General features: G+C 54.3%; 4 protein-coding genes across 4 annotated transcripts; 2 read left to right on the plus strand and 2 right to left on the minus strand.

Moving 5' to 3' along the window:
- Window positions 1-109: 109 nt before the first annotated feature.
- On the plus strand, window positions 110-2045 carry BBK36DRAFT_1179005 (P-loop containing nucleoside triphosphate hydrolase protein). The gene is made up of 7 exons (XM_024896157.1): window positions 110-149; window positions 257-277; window positions 410-692; window positions 814-1204; window positions 1293-1539; window positions 1694-1814; window positions 2014-2045. The coding sequence occupies exons 1-7, from the start codon at window positions 129-131 to the stop codon at window positions 2031-2033; spliced, it is 1104 nt and encodes a 367-aa protein (XP_024747635.1). The 5' UTR covers window positions 110-128; the 3' UTR covers window positions 2034-2045.
- A 5973-nt stretch (window positions 2046-8018) lies between these two features.
- Window positions 8019-9159, minus strand: BBK36DRAFT_1143141 (hypothetical protein; the record flags this gene model as incomplete). Its single annotated transcript, XM_024893577.1, has 5 exons — window positions 8019-8051; window positions 8145-8177; window positions 8279-8445; window positions 8542-8952; window positions 9036-9159. The coding sequence occupies 5 exons, from the start codon at window positions 9157-9159 to the stop codon at window positions 8019-8021; spliced, it is 768 nt and encodes a 255-aa protein (XP_024747636.1).
- A 1759-nt stretch (window positions 9160-10918) lies between these two features.
- BBK36DRAFT_1123935 (hypothetical protein) lies at window positions 10919-12674 on the plus strand (the record flags this gene model as incomplete). The annotated part of the gene is made up of 2 exons (XM_024891120.1): window positions 10919-11415; window positions 11489-12674. The coding sequence occupies 2 exons, from the start codon at window positions 10919-10921 to the stop codon at window positions 12672-12674; spliced, it is 1683 nt and encodes a 560-aa protein (XP_024747637.1).
- Window positions 12675-14277: 1603 nt separating this feature from the next.
- Window positions 14278-17967, minus strand: BBK36DRAFT_1136063 (hypothetical protein; the record flags this gene model as incomplete). Its single annotated transcript, XM_024892852.1, has 4 exons — window positions 17836-17967; window positions 17236-17769; window positions 16373-17177; window positions 14278-14743 (listed from the first exon to the last, which is right to left on the minus strand). Exons 2-4 carry the CDS (start codon window positions 17714-17716, stop codon window positions 14278-14280), a joined length of 1752 nt encoding a protein of 583 aa, XP_024747638.1. The 5' UTR covers window positions 17717-17769; window positions 17836-17967.
- Between the last annotated feature and the right edge of the window lie 232 nt (window positions 17968-18199).

Here is an 18199-nt window from a genome sequence, read left to right on the forward strand (position 1 = left end):
AGCGATTTCACGACGAAACGAATTGTTGGGAGTTGAGACGCGCATAGACAAGAGGGTCGCGACGAATTTAGCGGAAGCAGGATTGGGAATTAAACTGATTCAAAGAGAGGAAGAAAAATACCGGCATCATGTCGACCACCGTGGATAAGGTACGAATGATATCCCCCATCGTCACGTTCGCTTCCCTTACGAGCTTGCGACTTCGAAACTGTTTGCAACTTGATCTTGACATGGCTAACATCAACGTCACTTGCAGATCAAAGAGATCGAGGCCGAGGTATGTCTCCCCGCACCGAAGAAACACCCTCCCAAGCGACGAACGGAACCCCCATCTCCAGGAACCGGCGATCGCATGAGGAATGAAGGGGGAAAACGAGCAGGATTCTGACGATTCTATTTGTCGCAATAGATGGCCAAGACTCAAAAGAACAAGGCAACGTCCTACCACTTGGGTCAGCTCAAGGCCAAGCTGGCCAAGCTGAAGCGCGAGCTGCTCACCCCCAGCAGCAGCGGCGGTGGTGGCGGCGCGGGCTTCGACGTGGCCAGGACGGGTGTCGCCAGTATCGGCTTCATCGGCTTTCCCTCGGTCGGCAAGAGCACGCTCATGAGCAGGTTGACGGGCCAGCACTCGGAGGCGGCCGCGTACGAATTCACGACGCTGACGTCGGTGCCGGGACAAGTCATCTACAATGGTGCGTTTCCCTGTCTTGCTTTTATCTTTTGTCTGTTCTTTTCTTTTCATCTGGGATGAACAACAAAGGGAAGACTAAGAAGGGAAAGAGAAGAAAGTACAAAGGCTGACCGTATGTGCAGGCGCCCCGTTGCAAATCATCGATCTTCCCGGAATCATCGAGGGAGCCAAGGACGGCCGCGGACGAGGTCGCCAGGTCATCGCCGTCGCCAAGACGTGCCACCTCATCTTCATCGTGCTCGACGTCAACAAGCCGCTGACGGACAAGCGAGTCATCGAGGCCGAGCTCGAGGGCTTCGGCATCCGCATCAACAAGCAGCCGCCCAACATCACCTTCAGGAAGAAGGACAAGGGCGGCCTCAACATCACCAGCACCCAGCCCCTCACGCACATTGACCACGACGAGATCAAGGCCGTCATGAGCGAGTACCGCATCAACTCGGCCGACATTACCATCCGGTGCGACGCCACCATTGACGATCTCATTGATGTGATTGAGGCCAAAAGCCGAAGGTGAGTCGAGGTGATGGCATGTGATGATGACATGCCCCAAGCAAAAAAAAATATGTAGGGCATGTGACTGATCCGATCATCGCAATAGCTACATCCCCGTCGTCTACTGCCTCAACAAAATCGACTCCATCAGCATCGAGGAGCTCGACCTGCTCTACCGAATCCCTAACGCCGTCCCCATCAGCTCCGAGCACGGATGGAACATTGACGAGCTCATGGAGGCCATGTGGGAGAAGCTGAACCTGAAACGAGTCTACACCAAGCCCAAGGGCAGGCAGCCCGACTACTCAGCCCCCGTCGTACTCAGAGCGAACAGATGCACCGTGGAAGATTTCGTGAGTAACCCCCAATCAAGCCGCATAGAGAGGAGGAAGGGAACACCCTTGGGGGAGAGGGAGGGCCAGGCCAGGCCACCCCTCCCTTGACTATCTCTGCGTCACAAATAATCTGTCTTGAACAAGGCTAACATCTCTGTTACGCAACGATAAGTGTAACGCTATTCACCGCAGCATTGTGGAACAGTTCAAGTCAGCCATTGTGTATGGCAAGTCGGTGAAGCATCAGCCGCAGAGGGTCGGGTTGGCCCATGAGCTGGAAGACGAGGATGTTGGTAAGTGCACTCTGGCCCAAGCTCTGCCCCCTTTACCTTCCCGCCTCGGTTTCGCTTTTTGCCGAGCCAAACTGCGAAGAAGCGTGATATGGCTCGAATGATGCTCCGCCGCTCTTCACTCTACGTCTTATCTTCGAGCATGAGATTCAGGATTCGCGTCTGTATTCAGAATGCGCAAGGACTAATCAGTCTTCACCAGTGACCATTATCAAGCGATGATCAACAATCTCAAGGCCCAAAGCCATAATGGGCAGTTCGCCGGATGAAGGAGAGACGACCGCACTCATCCGGCTCCTCGAGTGCCGCGCAAACCTAGGAGACTGTCATCCGCATCCTTCCGCGAAGCCGCGTCCCGACTTCCGGCTCTGTCGCCTGAGTGGACAGAAAACAGACAACTTCCTTTCCAGAAAGCATGGACGCTGTGCGGATGGAGGGTATTCTATCTGATTCTCTTTCCCACTTTATGCAGAAATTGCTGGCTAGGACGAGGGACCGGGGATCGGGCAGGGGATGGGACGGCGGCAGCAGTTCGGCATTGATGCGCCATATTGCACGAAGCAAAACGGTTCCAACGGCCAATGCGCAGGAATGCGCGACTCGACAGGTCAGAGAGGGGATGGATGAGCCATGATGATCGGCGGCAATGATTCCGGTGGGCCGTATATGGAGGTTGGGGGCTCGAATCTGGTGCACACGGCAAAGTACTGTAACAGCAGCAAACAGCAGCAGCAGCAGCAAAAAGAAAGGAAAAGGAATGATACCTAAAATGACACACACAAAACATAAGGAGCAAAGGAAAGGAACAAAGAGGGAAGGGGGGAGAGCGGTTGAACGACAGTGGTAGCCATGAGGGGACAGAAAAATGACAGGCCGCTTCCGTTGGGAGCCCGTGGAAATGGAGGGAGCCCGTGGAAGTAGAGGCAGCAGTATTTCGTAGTTGTGAGTAGCAGTACCTTGCGGTATGCTGTGTTCTTGCACTCATGAGAAATATCCAATTTCCCTCCCCCTCCCCCAGCCTTCAGAGCAATCAAGTCCGTCCAGCGTACCATCGACAGGGCCAGTACGGAGTATGTAGACATGGCATATAAGCAGCACGTGTATCTGTAAGGAACACTACTAGTCATAAGAATGCTAAGCTATTCGCTGGCAGTAATACAGCCATGCGAAATGCGAAGCAGTAGCAAGCATTAGTTCACGCCTTCGCAGGTAAATAATATCCTCGAATCGTCCTCGAGTCAGCCATCGAACATAAAGTACTTTACTCAAATACCCAGTGACTGATATTATATACTTGCCGGAAAGAGTAGAAGAAATTTTGAACGTACTATGTGTAGCAGTATGTCGTTGAGGACCACGGCCCATTACCCGGGGCCGGATGTGCTTTGGCCCTGCATAACCGAGGGCCTCTCGATCTGCGGCCGCCTCTCGCAGAAAAGAATGGAACGAAAGGCTAACAGAAGCGTGGGGATGGGCAGAGTCCCTTTTGAGCCTTCGGACGAGAGCTTCCCAGCTCGACTTGGAGCTACACCGAGAAGAGAAACCCGGAGAGGGGGAAAAGAAGAGCGGAGGGGAGGGGGCGTGTGAGATGTCGGAAAAGAGAGAATAAGACAAGTCTGCGACTCTGTGAGCGAGCGAGCGAGCGAGACTGAGAGAACTGAGGTTAGAGTCAGGGAAGGGCTTGACCTGCAGCCCTGACGCTAATTGCAAGTTCGCAGGGTTGCCTTCTTGGATGGGGGACGCCGCACAACGATTCGCTGGATATGGAGGCCGATGCTGGCTGCATGGCGCCCCAGGGAGTTGTATTGGGCCTTGGTCGTCTCCAGCCCAGCCTTTCAGAGAGCTCCTCTTGCCGCCCAGACGAAGCCAGAGCCAGAAAACGATGGGCGCCGGTGGGGACCTGATTACGGAAGGCGCAGTATTTTGGTTCTGGCGGTGACCCTTCTGCTCGTTGAATGTTGAGCTCTCTCGACTCGACTTTTTTCCTTCCCTGTGATCCACCTGGACGCCAAGTGCCGGAGGAATGCCACTGGCTTCCCGACGTCTAAGTCAACCCCCGAACGTTGTAGTAGCAGTCTAAGAGATTGGAGAGTGGGCCAACGACGGCGACTTGGTATGGCATGGGAAAAGACCCCCCTTGTCTCCCAGACGGCATACTGCGCTGCCAAAACGCAACAAGGAAGCATCGTTACAGGCAGAGACACAAGGCACGCCGTCGGCCAAGCCACTTGAACCATTCGTACGAGGTACAGTACCCGGTTGTGGCATGGAATCCAGTGGTGTTTCGCTTCCTCTTGAAGGAGTGTGGAGATAAAGCCATTTTGACACTGGTGGCCGACCTAGAAGACGGGACATGGGAGGGGGAGCCACAGGGGCTTGTCCGTAGAAAGCGAGGGTCTTGCATGCCTTGTTGCAAGGTCTTAGTAGTTGTAAGTTGTTAATCGCATCCGCAGTGGCAGTGGCAGTGACAAGTACAAGTACAAGTCTGCACATGTGCTGCCTGCTAGCACTCCCCATGCCTTGCCCGGCCTGGCCTGGCCTGGACGGACGCTTCGCGGGACGAGGGTTTTGGCGGCGGCCTGGATGTTTAGCAAAGTTGAGCGCGCGGCGCGCGGCATGGCTCATGCATGTCCTTACTGACTACGGAGTAGTTCGCCCGCAGCGGAAAACGGAGACGAGAGCCATGAGGCACAGGCCAGTGTTTGCCCTGCCGCCATAAGACACTAACAAGATTGCTGCCCTTGCTGGATACATGGAGGCCTTGCAGAAGCGACTTGCGAAGCCTTGGTGTAAGTACGCAGCACTTGTATGCGGTGCTGCATGGAGTACGAAGGACATGCCAGCTGGAGGCAAGGTCCAAACTTTCGAGGGGTCCCCGGTCGAGGCGGCATACGGGCAATGCGCCAGATGACATCGTGACGCCTGGGTGCGAGAGAACCTCATGGTGCCTTCCCTGTCAGAGACTCCGCCGCGGAGCCGCATCGTACAAGGGATCCATATCGTCCATGCCGAGCCGCGCCGCAGACGAGGTGTTGCAAGCAGGACACGCAACGACCACGCGAGAAATTCCCATCTGCTGCCAGCTCTGTCTTCATTCATGGCAGCTGCGATGATGTCAGGTAGCCGAGAGCTCTGACACCTCCGTGTTGCCCTCCTCCTCGACTATGAGGTGCTATGCGGTCTGCAATTCTGTCCTTCGAGAACCTTTGTTGCGGCGAGATTATACCGCGGGAGGACGTATGTGCATTCAAGACCGCCGGGCAATTTCGCCACGAGGAGACTGGGACACGTTAAAAGACCGATTCGCCAGGGTTTTGCTTGTCATGGACGTCACGCGGCAATATTCCTTCGAGGTAACAAGCTCCCATTGGAAGAGTGATTGGCTGTTTTTGTGCATCAACACCCAGCCAGTCATGATCCACCTTGCCGGCACCTGGACGCGTTTTGAAGTGTGGACATTGGTAGATCTCATCGGGATTGGCCGCCGCTGTTCGTCATATCAGGGCCCTCACCTCATTGGAACGAATCGCGTATAACTTGGATCATCAATCTTCCCAAAGAGAGAAAGCTGCTTGTACCTTCCACGAAGTCAAGGATGGTCGAGAGCTGGTGATGCCTCTCATGCCTGCGTCAGTTGGCCTATGAGAAAACAATTAAGGACAAGAACGCGTCAAGTCCGTCGGCGTCTGGTTGGCGAGGACGCTCCGCGATGCGCTTCGTAGGCTTCGGGTTAGTCACACTAATGCCAGTAATTCGACTGCTTCCCACACTCCGCACATCGTACGAGGGGCTAGCAGAGAGACCAAGGCAGACCATTTCGGAGGGGGAAAGGCTGATAGTGGTAGCTTGAGATTGACGAGAGGACCCTAAATTGGACCTGCCTCTCAATCCAACATACGGCAGGACTCATTTCAAAGCCGACAAGTCGGATGAATGGCCTGGCATGATAGGATGAGGTTCCCCGGTATTCGAGGCCGGCAGTATCATGTGTGTTGGCAGCCGTGCAGCACCGTGCTGGACTCTTGAATGTCTCCAGACATGTCCATCGTGGAGAGCACCAACAATTGTCCCTATGACTGACTGCCAAGTAGGTACATAAGTACCCATTACTCGTACAAGTATCTCTCTGGTGGCCATGTAAGTGAGTGCCATGCTTGAAAGTTGGGCACGGACCTCCACACAACGGCAACCAGCCAACGACAGGGGTTGAAATTGGCCAACTGGAAGAGAGCCTGGAAGCGGAAGCTATTCACTTGGCGCGGACGCCACCGCCCCCCTTGTATTCGTTCAATTTGAGCCACGATGAGGACAAGATGCCGAGATTTCATAGCTCGCAGTTCAAGGGCATCCCTGGCCTTGGATCGAAAACTTTTTGTGACCGGGGCAACGCTATGCCGGCTGTATGTATAAGAGAAGTTCAATGCGAGTTGAAAGCTTTGACGCTGCCGATAGGATATTGTTCTTGATACGGAGTCCAGGCTCTCGCTTTGGTCTTAATAGGGTTGTTGCTTCCTTATCGAGTGCGTTATGAAGAAGTATCAAACTCTCCATGGCCCGCCACATAGGCGAGAGGAAGAAGGTATCAGTAAGGCAAGGAAAATTCCGGATCAAGAGCCGTGCCAAATGGAATCGTGGCCGAAAGTTCGAAGATCAGGAGGCTCGTGCTGTAATGAACAGTCTCAGCATTGTCCGGTTTCGTCTAAGGGGCTGAGTTTTGACCGGCAGCGATGCTGCTATTCCCAACGGCGATTCATCGTAAATTGGCCGTTGATATTGCGCACAAATGCCAAGCCCACAAATAACGCGAACACAATTCCTTCAATGTCGTTGGTGTGGTGTCTTCGTCCTTCGTACTCCGTATAAGATACAGTCACTCCGTATATCAGAGGGCCAGGCGAAGAAGTAAAGTCACACTGGTTTCCAGATTGGTTGCTTGAGGAATTCCCCGCCTCCAGATCTCAGCTTGCAGACGATGCCTTGTTGGTTGAGTGTTCCGTGAGTTTGATGCGATGTTATCCTCGATGTCGAGATCTAACCATTACACCACCTCAGCCTGTTAGCGTTTGCACAACTACCAACACGCCGCCTGCTTATGAGGAGCACGAAGTCAGGGTTTGGAGGGGAGTAGTACCTCGCAAAAGTATTTACCTCAAGAAGGTATGGGCTGGTTAGTGGTGTGGCCCTGGTCAATATGGACGGTCCTCCCGCGCTCCCGCGCCTTGAATCTCGAGTCCGAAAGAGGCCAACACTAGAGGCTATTTTGCACATCACTATCAATCTTGACTCCTGTACGAAACGATCCGCATGAGACGAGCCAACGGCAGTTTGACGAGTCGTGAAGCTCTGAGGTCTGCGTGACTGTCTGAATGTGCGTACCATCGTACACATTGCTGCTTCATCCTCCAGCAAGGACGAGCTATGACAACCTGTCTCGACAAATGGCACATCCCAGACCCTCTCAGAGACCTGGAATCGGCCAGAAGCTCTGGACGAGGTGCAGTGGCCTGCCTATACGACGTACGGACATGGACGACAAAGATGGCGTTGATAAAGCGGCTGCACTCTCTTCTTGCAACTAGTAGTCGTATAAGCATTTCCGATGAGCGGCGAGCGGCGAGCGGCTGGGATCATCCACCCCTGTACTCCGTTTTGGCACCATCATTTGGCGCGCAAGACTTGGTCGTAGCTGAAAACGTGGAGAAGAGGACTGTTGGAAGAAGCAGGCACTATGTGGTATTAGTGCGACGACGTGCCCGGTAATCGTAGTAATAATACTACACTGGACTTGACTTCGCAAGTCCCATCTGGGGAGCAACTCTCAAATCTCCGGAACTGGTTATATCTGAAACTTGCACGTCCATTTGTCTGAAGGTTAAGATTGCGAATAAACGTCCTGGCGGTGATGTGGAGAAGGTTATGGCTGAGCATGTGCCTCTGGACCTTGGGCTGGACTCGTTTCCGGAGTGCTCGTACTTGTACTTGGTAGGTCACCGTTTGTTAGCTTGATTTGATGATCAGCTGCGGCACTGCGTACATGAGGGCATACCCATACCTTGAACAAGGCAGATGATTCGTTGTTAATCTGTATCATCTGCGACAACAGCGCTAGCTGATTCGGGCCGCTCCACAGGACCTGCAGGCTCAAAGGCTCTTAACTTCATACCCCTCTTGGTTTATACGAGCAGTTGAAGCCTCATCTATCACAGCTCAAGCAGCGTTGTTGACTGTGACTTTGGGCGACTTGGGACGCACAGAGATGAGCTCAGGAGTGGGGAGGGGATCCCAGAACGTCTCCCAAGATCAAGCTGCTGTGCTTGCTTGGAGTCCTCATACCTTGACCGTACTCGTGCTATCCACGTAGAAGCCCTGCCGCGGTGTGTTTGCGTGGGTTCTACTGTGGCTAGTGGTGACGAGACTGGGATCAAGGTTGCTTATTCTTCAAGCCGGGGTTCTTTGCTGTTGCGTACAAGAGCTTCGTACTGGAACCTGTAGCGCTCCGGGATGTGGATTTGCCATAGTATTAGAATGCTGCCTGGGTACTTGTCCGGAAGACCGTCTCCTAGTCCCGTTGATGAAGTCGTCGGCCCACGAATATGCCGGGTCAGGCTCTTGGGGCGCAGAATCGTGATAGGCCCTGGCAGCAGTCAGTACTCGTACCTCAGGCGTTACATGACAAGCAGCATGAGTACCTGTACGGGCAAGGCAGGTAGGTAGTCAGTCGGTAACGAACAATCCCGGACAACCACATGGGCCATGGAAGCGGCGGCTTTCGCGAACTTGCACCAAGCCGTGCTAGCATCGAGCATGGCTATCGGGAGCATCGTGCTCGCGTGGTTATTTCCTGCTTCTTTTCGTGGTGTTGTGGTGTGCCTGAGGAGCGCCTGAACGGTGCCTGAGTGTGCCCGAAAATGTGTGCCTGAGGCGGACGACTTTGGGGTTTCATTCTCCCTCGTCTGGCTCCTTCCTGGCCTTGTTGATGGTTCTTGTCGCGTTTCTGGGCCGACGTCACGGAGGGAAGGTACGGAATGCTGAATCATGTTTTTTCCGACGTCGCACCACCTCCGCTTGGGCTTCTCGATGCTACCTCTTGGTTCCTTCGTCTCTTCATATCTTCGTCCCTCCTCCTCCTCCTGGTTCGTGGCTGTATAGACTCTACAGGCCTTGCAGACATCCAGGCATACATATCATGCAGCCAGCCGTGCAGGATACGAAACTCCCACTTACAAGCAGCGAACGACGCCCCCAATGGACCAGCGTCCACCAGTGGTGTGTGGGCTTCGCCCGTACCTACATATGGTCCCATGTCCACCAGGTCCCCGATCCCGCCGACGCTGCCTCTTCTGGCCATGCTGGCCCTGATCACCCGTTGGTCAATGTTTGCCCTATCATGCCCAATCTCTATGATCCATGATCCGCTCCCAGTTCCCCGTCTGGGCCTGTCGAGAGGCACCCCTCAGGCATTTCCGGGCTCTGGCTCTGCAGGCCCATTCCCTTCTGGGACGGAATCCCACCCGTCCGTCCACTCGCCGTCTCCCTACGAGCAAACATGGGCGCCAGACGTGCAGCGAGGCAAGCTAGAGAGCCGGACTGACACGCACAGATGCGCTCACCTCACTGATCTGTACCTGTACGAACTGTATGTACAGTACAGGCACACGCTCGAGAGGCGCCCATCACTTTGCCGACTCGCACGCCCCTCCCTCCCCACGGCACCCCTGCAGCAGGCAACCCCTGAACGTACATGTACAGGACCTCTTCGTGCATGCGTCTGCATGCCTGCCTCTACGGCCAACGTTCCGCTTCGTTCGCAGGCAATGCGCTCCGGCTTCAGCGTCTCCCCAGGCAGCCCATCATATGGAGTACAGCTACATACAACGAGCCACTCTTGTACTCCGTACGCCTCTGGGATGATATTGCTTGGATACCCTAGTCTAGCCCGGACTTGGTAGACCTAGCATGGCACTTGGGTTGGTGGGCGGGCCACTTGCTCGTCTGCAGCAAACCACCGAGCTTGCCGTCTCTTGGACCAACAGTATCGGCCTGTTGCAGCTTGTCAGATCTTGTACGGACTCGCTTGCCGCACAGACAAGCACGCGGTGCGACTGCTTCTAGTATGTACATACTCCCCCCGTACTGCCAGCCAGGTCCGGGGCCGGTACTTGGTTTATCATCCTAGATGCATCACCGTCCCTCGACCAGTCCGAATACTTCTTCTGCTGCTGCTGCATTCTGCTCCTCCCCAGGGCTGACATGAGTCGTTTCCCTTCTCCGCAGTCTGTATTTTCACCCCCACGAGAGCACGAGGCCGCGAGTAACGGCGAAGAAAGCTGCCGTCATTGTCTCACACCAGGCCGTTACCGCGCGGAAGAGAGTCCACCGGCGGGTCTTTAGTAGTTAAAGTGACGTGAGAAGCAGGGCTTTCCTGGACAGGTGTGTTTCTTGCTTCCTGCTTGCTCCTGGCCGCTGTTCTACAGAGGTGGCCAAGTAGCAATACATTATCCAGCAGAACACCCCTCATCCAGAGGTCTAGTCACCGAGACTTCACTCTTCACTATCACCGTCTTGACTCTCTCTTTTCTCTCTCTTCAGACAATTTGCAAAGTTATACATCACAGCGTCTTGTCATCCTTTGTTTGTTGTGCAGTCATATTTGAGCATCTCAAGTTTATTTGCGTTCCTCCTTGTTTCGCCACTACAGACTTGTTCGTCGTCCCCCGAGGAAGAAGATAGGGCTATGCCATTCCCGCGTATACATTATCCATGAGGTTCGTATGCTTCCTGTTTGCTTCTCGACAAATGCTGCCCGATACCCATGCTTGACTTACTACTACCACTATCGGCTCGCTGATGACGGCCCAAGACAAAGTTTGAATCTTGTCTCTGCGCTGACGGATGAAAGATAATACCCCCCACTCGTTCCGTCTCTGTCTTGCCCTTCTTCTCCTCCTCCTCTCTCTGCTCTGGCAGACACTATTTGGCAAGTGCTGACTTGCTCAGTTTTTCAGCAACCAGCAAAACCCAGCGATAGACTGGGCCACTAGATTCCAGGAATACATACAATGAACACTGCTGCTCACGGCTCTGCCAGCTTGGGTCAAGACGCTACCATGGTGCAGAGCAACGGAGCTGGGTATAATACCAGCGACCACTGGGCGAGCATCAGTCCGTATAGCCAGAGTCCGTATGGAAACAGTCCTCTGAACGAATATGGCGCCACCTTTGGCGGATTCATATCGCACGGGATGCCATCAGAATCGCTCAGCAGAATGCCTCCGCCCATTCCCCCATCAATTCCTCAACATACGACACATCAACTGATACAGCCCGCACCGCTGATGGGCCATCACCAACTACCGATGCTCAATACACAATGGCCCAGCCAATTAACGAACCCGACCCCATCGGGGAGCTACTCTGCTCCTCCGCTGTCCATCGCACCGGCATCCAGCCTCCCCCCAGTTGAGCCGCCGAGACCCCCTGTGCACCATGAGAAAGCAAGGAAGACGTTGAGCGCAGAGCAAAAGCGAGCCATGTGTCAATATCACGAAGATAACCCAGGCACTAGGCAGGCAGACATTGGCGCAAAGTTTGGTGTCGAGAGAAGGTAGGTTCACCAGACGTCGCTTCGGTCATCCACCCCTATCCATACCTTGGGATCAGCTAACATCTGAGCCAAGCACGGTATCCAAGGTGTTGAGGCACAAAGACCAATATTTGAAGCAAGATCCGGAGCCAGATAGCTCAGCTCTCAAGCGTCTGAAGGGGAAACATCCCGACTTTGATCGGACACTCAGCAACTACGTCCGCCGACAGCAGCAACGTGGCTTTGAGGTCAAAGACGAGGAAATAATCGAACAAGCAAGGCTCTTTGCTCGCGCCAGTGGCAGCCAAGACAGAAGCTTAACTAACATCAACAGCAACTGGCTTCTCAAGTTCAAGCAGAAACACGGTATAGGGGCTGGTCGGCTCATGCGTCGGGCCTCCGAGACGAACATCCCAGACCGTATTACCATGTCCACAGCTATTGCACACTTCCCAGGGGATAAGACAACCACTACCATTTCCCCCGTCTCTCCAACTCAGCAGCTTTCGCCTCTTTCTGCCAGCCGCAGTGACGAGGACTTACAAGCTGAAGGTCATGATTTTCATTTCCAGTACGGACATACGGGTTCGCACTCCTCTACCTCGCTGGCAGGCGATATGAGGGATCCAAGCGTTTCATTTGCGGGCGGCACGATGAGCCCAACCGCGCCCTTTCACTTCTCGCCCGATCCCAACCTTGGGACATTCCAAAACAGTCTCCATATACAACCGGCAGTCCCTGAGTTCCAACACCATGGGAAGAGAAGCAATACTTTCCCTTCCCTGAATATCGAATGTGTTCACCAAGATACGAGTGGGGGACCGCTGACTCCTCGAAATACATCTGCCGTTACATCATCTTCAGCGCTTGAGTCGCCGACAAACGACGTTCGGAATACTCCCTTCACGCTGGACACAACAGTATCTTCGCCACCAGCTTTGCGCCGCAGTAGCAGCAACTCAAGTATGATTGCGCGGTCAAACAATCCTTCCACAAACACAAGCTCGGTATCGTCCCATACTGCCGACTCGTCACCAACATCTCCGACGCCAGAGGATGCTCGACGTGCCGCAGAAACGCTGCTAAGCTACCTTCATAGCATGACGCCAAACGGTCCGTTCGACAAAGGCGAATATGCTACCATTGTTCAGCTTACCAAGAAATTGCAATTGCATCAACATCAGAGTACGCGTCCTTCCATAGGAGGACTGTCGAGAATACCTGAAGGCGATGATGGGGAAATCCAATCGCTGGCCGAGGCAGCGATGTCAGAATTATGATGACGATACTGAACCTGTTTCAAGATCTACCGCAATCCCTCAAACACCTACCTTTTCACTTTCTTGTTTAAAGTTATCCATTATTGAGAGCTTTTCTTTCGTCCTTGCTTGCTTTCTTTTCTTTTACTTGATGTTCTCTTCCTTCTCACCGGCGTTACAGGTCCTCTTGGAGCATTCCCGGATCAAATCAATAAACAAATAGGGGGGAAGACGGCAGCACTGGCTAGACCTAAGCACAAGAGAGGATGGGTCTGAGCCATGGACTGGCAGCACGCTGTGATACGGTCTATTTCGAATGAATGCAGAGGCCCTCATTACGACATCTCACATGCGGAAGCGATTCCCCATGTGGGAAAGAGACTCAAATGGGTGGAAAAGGGGTTACAACTAAAAAAAGAAAGGCGACTTTATCTGGCAACAGATCTACCAGCATAAAACCTGATTTCATTGCTTTCACACCACTCATTATTATTCCATCTGGCTCCCCTCTGGAACCAGTGCGATGACTTTTCCTTTCTCCTGAACACATCACCAGCCATGGAAGGCATTGCCCGCTGCTTCACACAACCCTCCTGAGCATGCTTGCAGCTTTGATATCTTCTTACACCCGGCCTTTGCTTTTTCTTTACATCGTTTTCTTTCCTATCTCAGGCCCGACGTGGATCCGGGCTTTTTTCTTGTTATTGAGACAGAGAGAGACAAATATTCCATCTGGCACTGTTTAGGCACCACTTCATGCAGTGAAGAAAACAGCATATTGCAGTTTTTCCGCAGCTTCACACAGCTTCTTGATTCTCATCAGCTTCTCCTTGGGTTATAACAGTTCCCCATTCATATGTTTTCCTTGGTATATCGCGATCAAATCTTACTGGAGGATGGGAGGGTACGGGTATAGGGATAAGGGAACAAGACGAGTTCGAAAAAACCAAATGATCTACAAGGGCCTTGTTTTCGGCACCACACTCCTCGCGGAGAAGCATGCGTTTTGTTTCCTTTTCTTCTCTTCTTTTCTTTCCTTTCCCATACCCTAAAGGCACTACAATATACTACGGAGTACCTGCCAAAAAATGTGTTTGTATTTTTCCTTTCGTCCATGCACTACGGGCACACACGACGGGAGATTGACCAAAAGAGGGTCTCGGGGTAGCAGGGGGGGAGGAGCCCATATGGGGACATAATTTTCCTCGGCATCTATCTACTTGCTCTTTTCATTTCACGTTACCGGCTAATCCCCGTCCTTTTTGGGTCATTTAGATGGGCCTTATTTTGAGGTCGTGTCTTGTGTGTTTGGAAGTGAGAGCATGTACCGGTAACACTGTCGATGGGGTTTTCCATCCCCTAGGGAGGGAAGTTCAGGGAACAGGTGTTTGCCTAGACGCGGGCCCAGAAAGGGCAAGGGGGGTGGTAGAAAGGCTCAAGCTTTGATACACTACACTTTAGCACGAAGTTGTATTGCGGGCGATATCTACAAGTACTGCATGTACTCGGTGTTAGTATATGCGCAGAGAGGAAGCTCCGCCTATGCCACCCCCCAACTACCGATCCAAAAGGTCTCTGAATGTATGTACAGTATCCGTATATTCTTCACAGGTGCTTACACGTCTTAGCCAAGTCTCTCTTCCCATAGCTCCACAACACCCTTCTCGCTTAGTTCGGGCATCAGCCTCACGAGAAGCAGCTCCAACGCGCTGTACATCAGATGCTTGTTACAATACTCATCACCAACAACAACGTCCAGCAGCCCCTCAAGCTCGTCCAAAATCCTCTCGTCGCCGTCCTGCTCGTCAGCCGCGGCAGACGACGATCCGACGTCTTCGCCAGGGTCAAACAGCCCGCCCAAGCGCCAAAGCCGACGCCCAAAGTACACGCGGGCAACGCTTGCGGGGACCAGGCCCAGAATGGCGCCAGCCGCCCTGCGGCGAAGAGCGAGCAGCTCCTCCTCCGACTGGGGAGGTACCAGGCTGGACGTGCCGAGGCTATTGTTGGGAAACAAGGCGCCTCGGAGCGACCGAAGGATGGGCGGCAGATGAGAAGAGTCGAAGAGAGCTCGGATATGATGCGAAAGGAGTCTACAGAAGCCGACGGGAAAAGCAAAAGGGCCATTGGTTAGCTTAGTTAGTTCCTTCATAGAGCAAAAAACGAGCCCTAAAAGAGAGGGAAAGAGAGGCATTTCCATCGGCTCCGCCCGTTATGAGTGGGGATGGAAAGCGAGATTCAAAGGGAGAGGGGCAGTGGATGCTATGTGGTGGGTAGGGGGGATGAAGAGGCAGTGGGAGAGAATCGTTAGCATCAAGAGCCATTTGTTGGCAGTTAGCTCGCCAAAAGGGACGACGTCTGTCAAGGATAACCTGGGTTCCGATCTCTCAAGGGGTGGCAGAGGAGGTACATGTGATCATGGACCAAGGTCAAGACCAGAGGTGCAGAAGAGGCAGTCCATGATTCATGGTGTTCGGGTTGGCCAGGTTTGAATGGCCAGACAGGAGTCTTGCTGCGTGCGGGGAAGGCAAAGGAGGACCGTCTCCGATGTGTGTCCGCTGGGTCTTCATAGTGCAACAGGAGGCTGCCAATGGGCATTGGGAGGAAATCGATGTGTCGCGTTCCATGTCGGTAAGATAATGCGGCACGGCCAGGAGAAGTCCGGTCGTTGGCGAGGACGGAGGCGAAGGAGTCTCGCGGGTCGTCCCCGAAGGGCGCCTTGCATAAGCGCGACCTCGCGTCAAGGGCCGTTCGTTCCTAACAGGTCGAATTCGTGTGATTCCTCAAGCCATTGACGCAGCGAACCTCAGCTTCTGCAACGAGGCGGCGGAAGAAGAGAAGCAGGTGACATGCGTGCCATTAGCGGTCGTGGGATCAACTCGTCGAGCGCCACGCGCGGCGGATCAGTCGCTAGAAGAGACGGGATCTCCCTCTATCCGTGTGACAAGACGAATCGACACGCTCAGGCACCATGAGGCCTTGCCTGCTTTGGGGGAAATCGGCCCAACGGACAGCAGATGGCTTCCTTGGAGGTGGCGCGGCTCGGGGCGGGCGGGTGATGTGAGTCCAGAGGGATTGCCCATCCAACACCATCTTGTCGTGGGAAACTAGCCGGCTAGGGTCCTGGCCCGCTTTGGCCTTGTAGCTGATTGCCTTCACCCCCCTTGTTGAAGGCCGGCGCGTAATGAAGGCTTCTCGATGGACGGGTCGTTCTGTTGTGGCCCAGGTTGGCGCAACAATTTCGAGCAATCGGAGACCAAAGGGCGATTCCCGCGCTTCAATTGGCTGGCCCGCCCAGGAGCTAGCAGCCCAGATCTAGAATTGCTCGGTGTGGTGTGGCCGTGGGCTTGCAAATTGCGCCGTTCCTCGCAACCCTGTCCGGATGGCCATTCGCCGTATTGAACCTCTCGTCGAAGGAGTACCTATCTACTAGATAGACTCCCAAGGGCGTTGTTCCGGGGCAAGAGTATGCGCAAAATGTAACTTGTAACATGCCATGGAGACACGGTAACGGACTAAGTCACGGCCCATCTAGAAGGAAACCCTGCTCTGGAAGTTCACTCGCTGGAGGCCAGGAGGTGGAGGAGGTCCAGTGACTTGAAAGAGATGCGAGATGACGAGTAAATTCGACAGATGACCAGGGGTGTGAATGAAAGGGTATCGGGGAGGGTTATGAAGCCAAGACAATCCATCAATCAGACAAGGAAATTTGCGTATCTTACCTGTCAAGAGGGCCATCAAGCCCCGCAATGCGCCATGGCCCATTGACGGCCGCCGTCCGTAGTAGCGATATGAAGCCACCCAGCCAAGGCTTCCGCTGCTCTAGCTCAATCAGGTTTCCGAGACATGACCAGAGCTTGAAGGAAAGTACAGGTACTTTGGCCCGATCGAGGTTCGTATCCGTGGATAGCAGTCGTCGTTTGTCGTCGTCGTGAATGTCGTGAGCGGCTTCCTCATCGAGATGAAGCGCCGTTCTAGGCGGCAAGGATATAGAATCCGCCAATATACCCGCCATGAACCTGACTGCGTTGAAGAAGAGGATGCCTAAGTGAATAATCAGGACAAATACCCCGTGGACCGTCCACTTCGGCGACTTGGCCGCATCCTGGCCGAGGTCCGATGATAACGGCAACGGCTGGTCTGTCCCAGTCACGATCCTCGCTTTGGTTCTGGCTTTCTGCTCGCCCAATGACCTTGCGGATATGCAAATGGCCTCGTAGAGCAGCCATGGCTGGGATGCTTTACCCGCAATCACATTGCCAATGATGAGCTCGGACAAGATTTGCTCCACGAGAGCCGTCAGACAAGGGTTCTCCAAATCTTCAGTCGGCAGCAGGATGGCCAGAACGGCCTGGACCAGGAGCTGGCGATACGTCGCCTCATTCTGCCGCTGCAGCTCCACGGCTGTCCCATTACCCAAGCGAGGTACCGGGGAGAGGAACGGCAAGGGGAATATGGAGTGATAGACCTCTCGGGGATCAGCATCCACGGACGGTTGAAAGGCAGACCGAGAGGCCACACGGCGAGCTGCGACCCGGTCAGTGGCAGATCCAAAACCGTAGGGTATCGCCACACCACTACTAGCCTGTAGCATGTTTATCGAGCAGCTCCGGAATCTCATCCAGCAGCAAGCTCTCGAGATCTAATTTCCTAAACCTCTGCTCCAGCGCCGTGGTGCAGTGTGCTATGATGCGGAGAATCTCAGGCACAAACGTCTCGTCGGTGGTGATCTTGCCGTACCAGCTCTGGACAAAGTCGCGCATGATGATGGCCAGGAAGGCGTACAGCTGCAGGTCGACATCGTTGCGGCTCGTCAGCGGCGGCAGCAGGTCCTCGAGGGCGGGCTGGGCATCTCGGGCCTTGTCTCCCAGGTGCTGCGGGCACAGCGTCCGGCGGACGAGGTTCAGCGTGGCCCGGTCCGACAGCGGGTCGATGGGTGCGGCACGGTTGCTCCGGCGATCTGCGGTATTGCCGGCACCGGCTTCGGGAGGCGGAGAGACGGCCGCCTGTTTGGGCCTCGTCGGGGCTCTGGGAGCGAGGGGAGCTGAAGCGGAGGCGGCGTTCATGGCCGGCGAGTCGAGCGGCGTCGTCTGAGGATCATTGCGCGCTGCAAGAGGCGGGATCGAAGAGGCGATGGATGACGGCGAAGACTCGAGAGGCGCGGAGAGCAGCGGAACAGCGGTGACGAGGAAGGGGATGGAAGCGGCAAAAAGAGGCTGGACGTCGTCGAGGTTAAGTTGGGTCGCTGTTGGGTCGCAGGTCTGGGGTTCGCATGCAGTTGGAATGGATCGGTCTGACGCTGCTGCACCTGCACGAGCCCCCCACACGTGCATCAGGTGGGTTCAGGCGAGTCGCTGCTCGCTTAGGCGCTGAAGACAGCGCGTTTAGCGATTGCTTACAGGGCGTTTGCAGTGACAGCTGCAGCACGGCCTTTCAACCTCTTGCAGCTGGACCTTTGATGCCTGGGTAGGTGGACAAGAAAGGACAACCATATGCCTAAGGTATTGATGCGACATGAGCCTTTATCGTCTCATTCTTTTTCCTTCCTT

The sequence above is a fragment of the Trichoderma citrinoviride genome, assembly GCF_003025115.1.
Source record: "Trichoderma citrinoviride strain TUCIM 6016 unplaced genomic scaffold BBK36scaffold_11, whole genome shotgun sequence".
Classification (NCBI taxonomy): domain Eukaryota; kingdom Fungi; phylum Ascomycota; class Sordariomycetes; order Hypocreales; family Hypocreaceae; genus Trichoderma; species Trichoderma citrinoviride.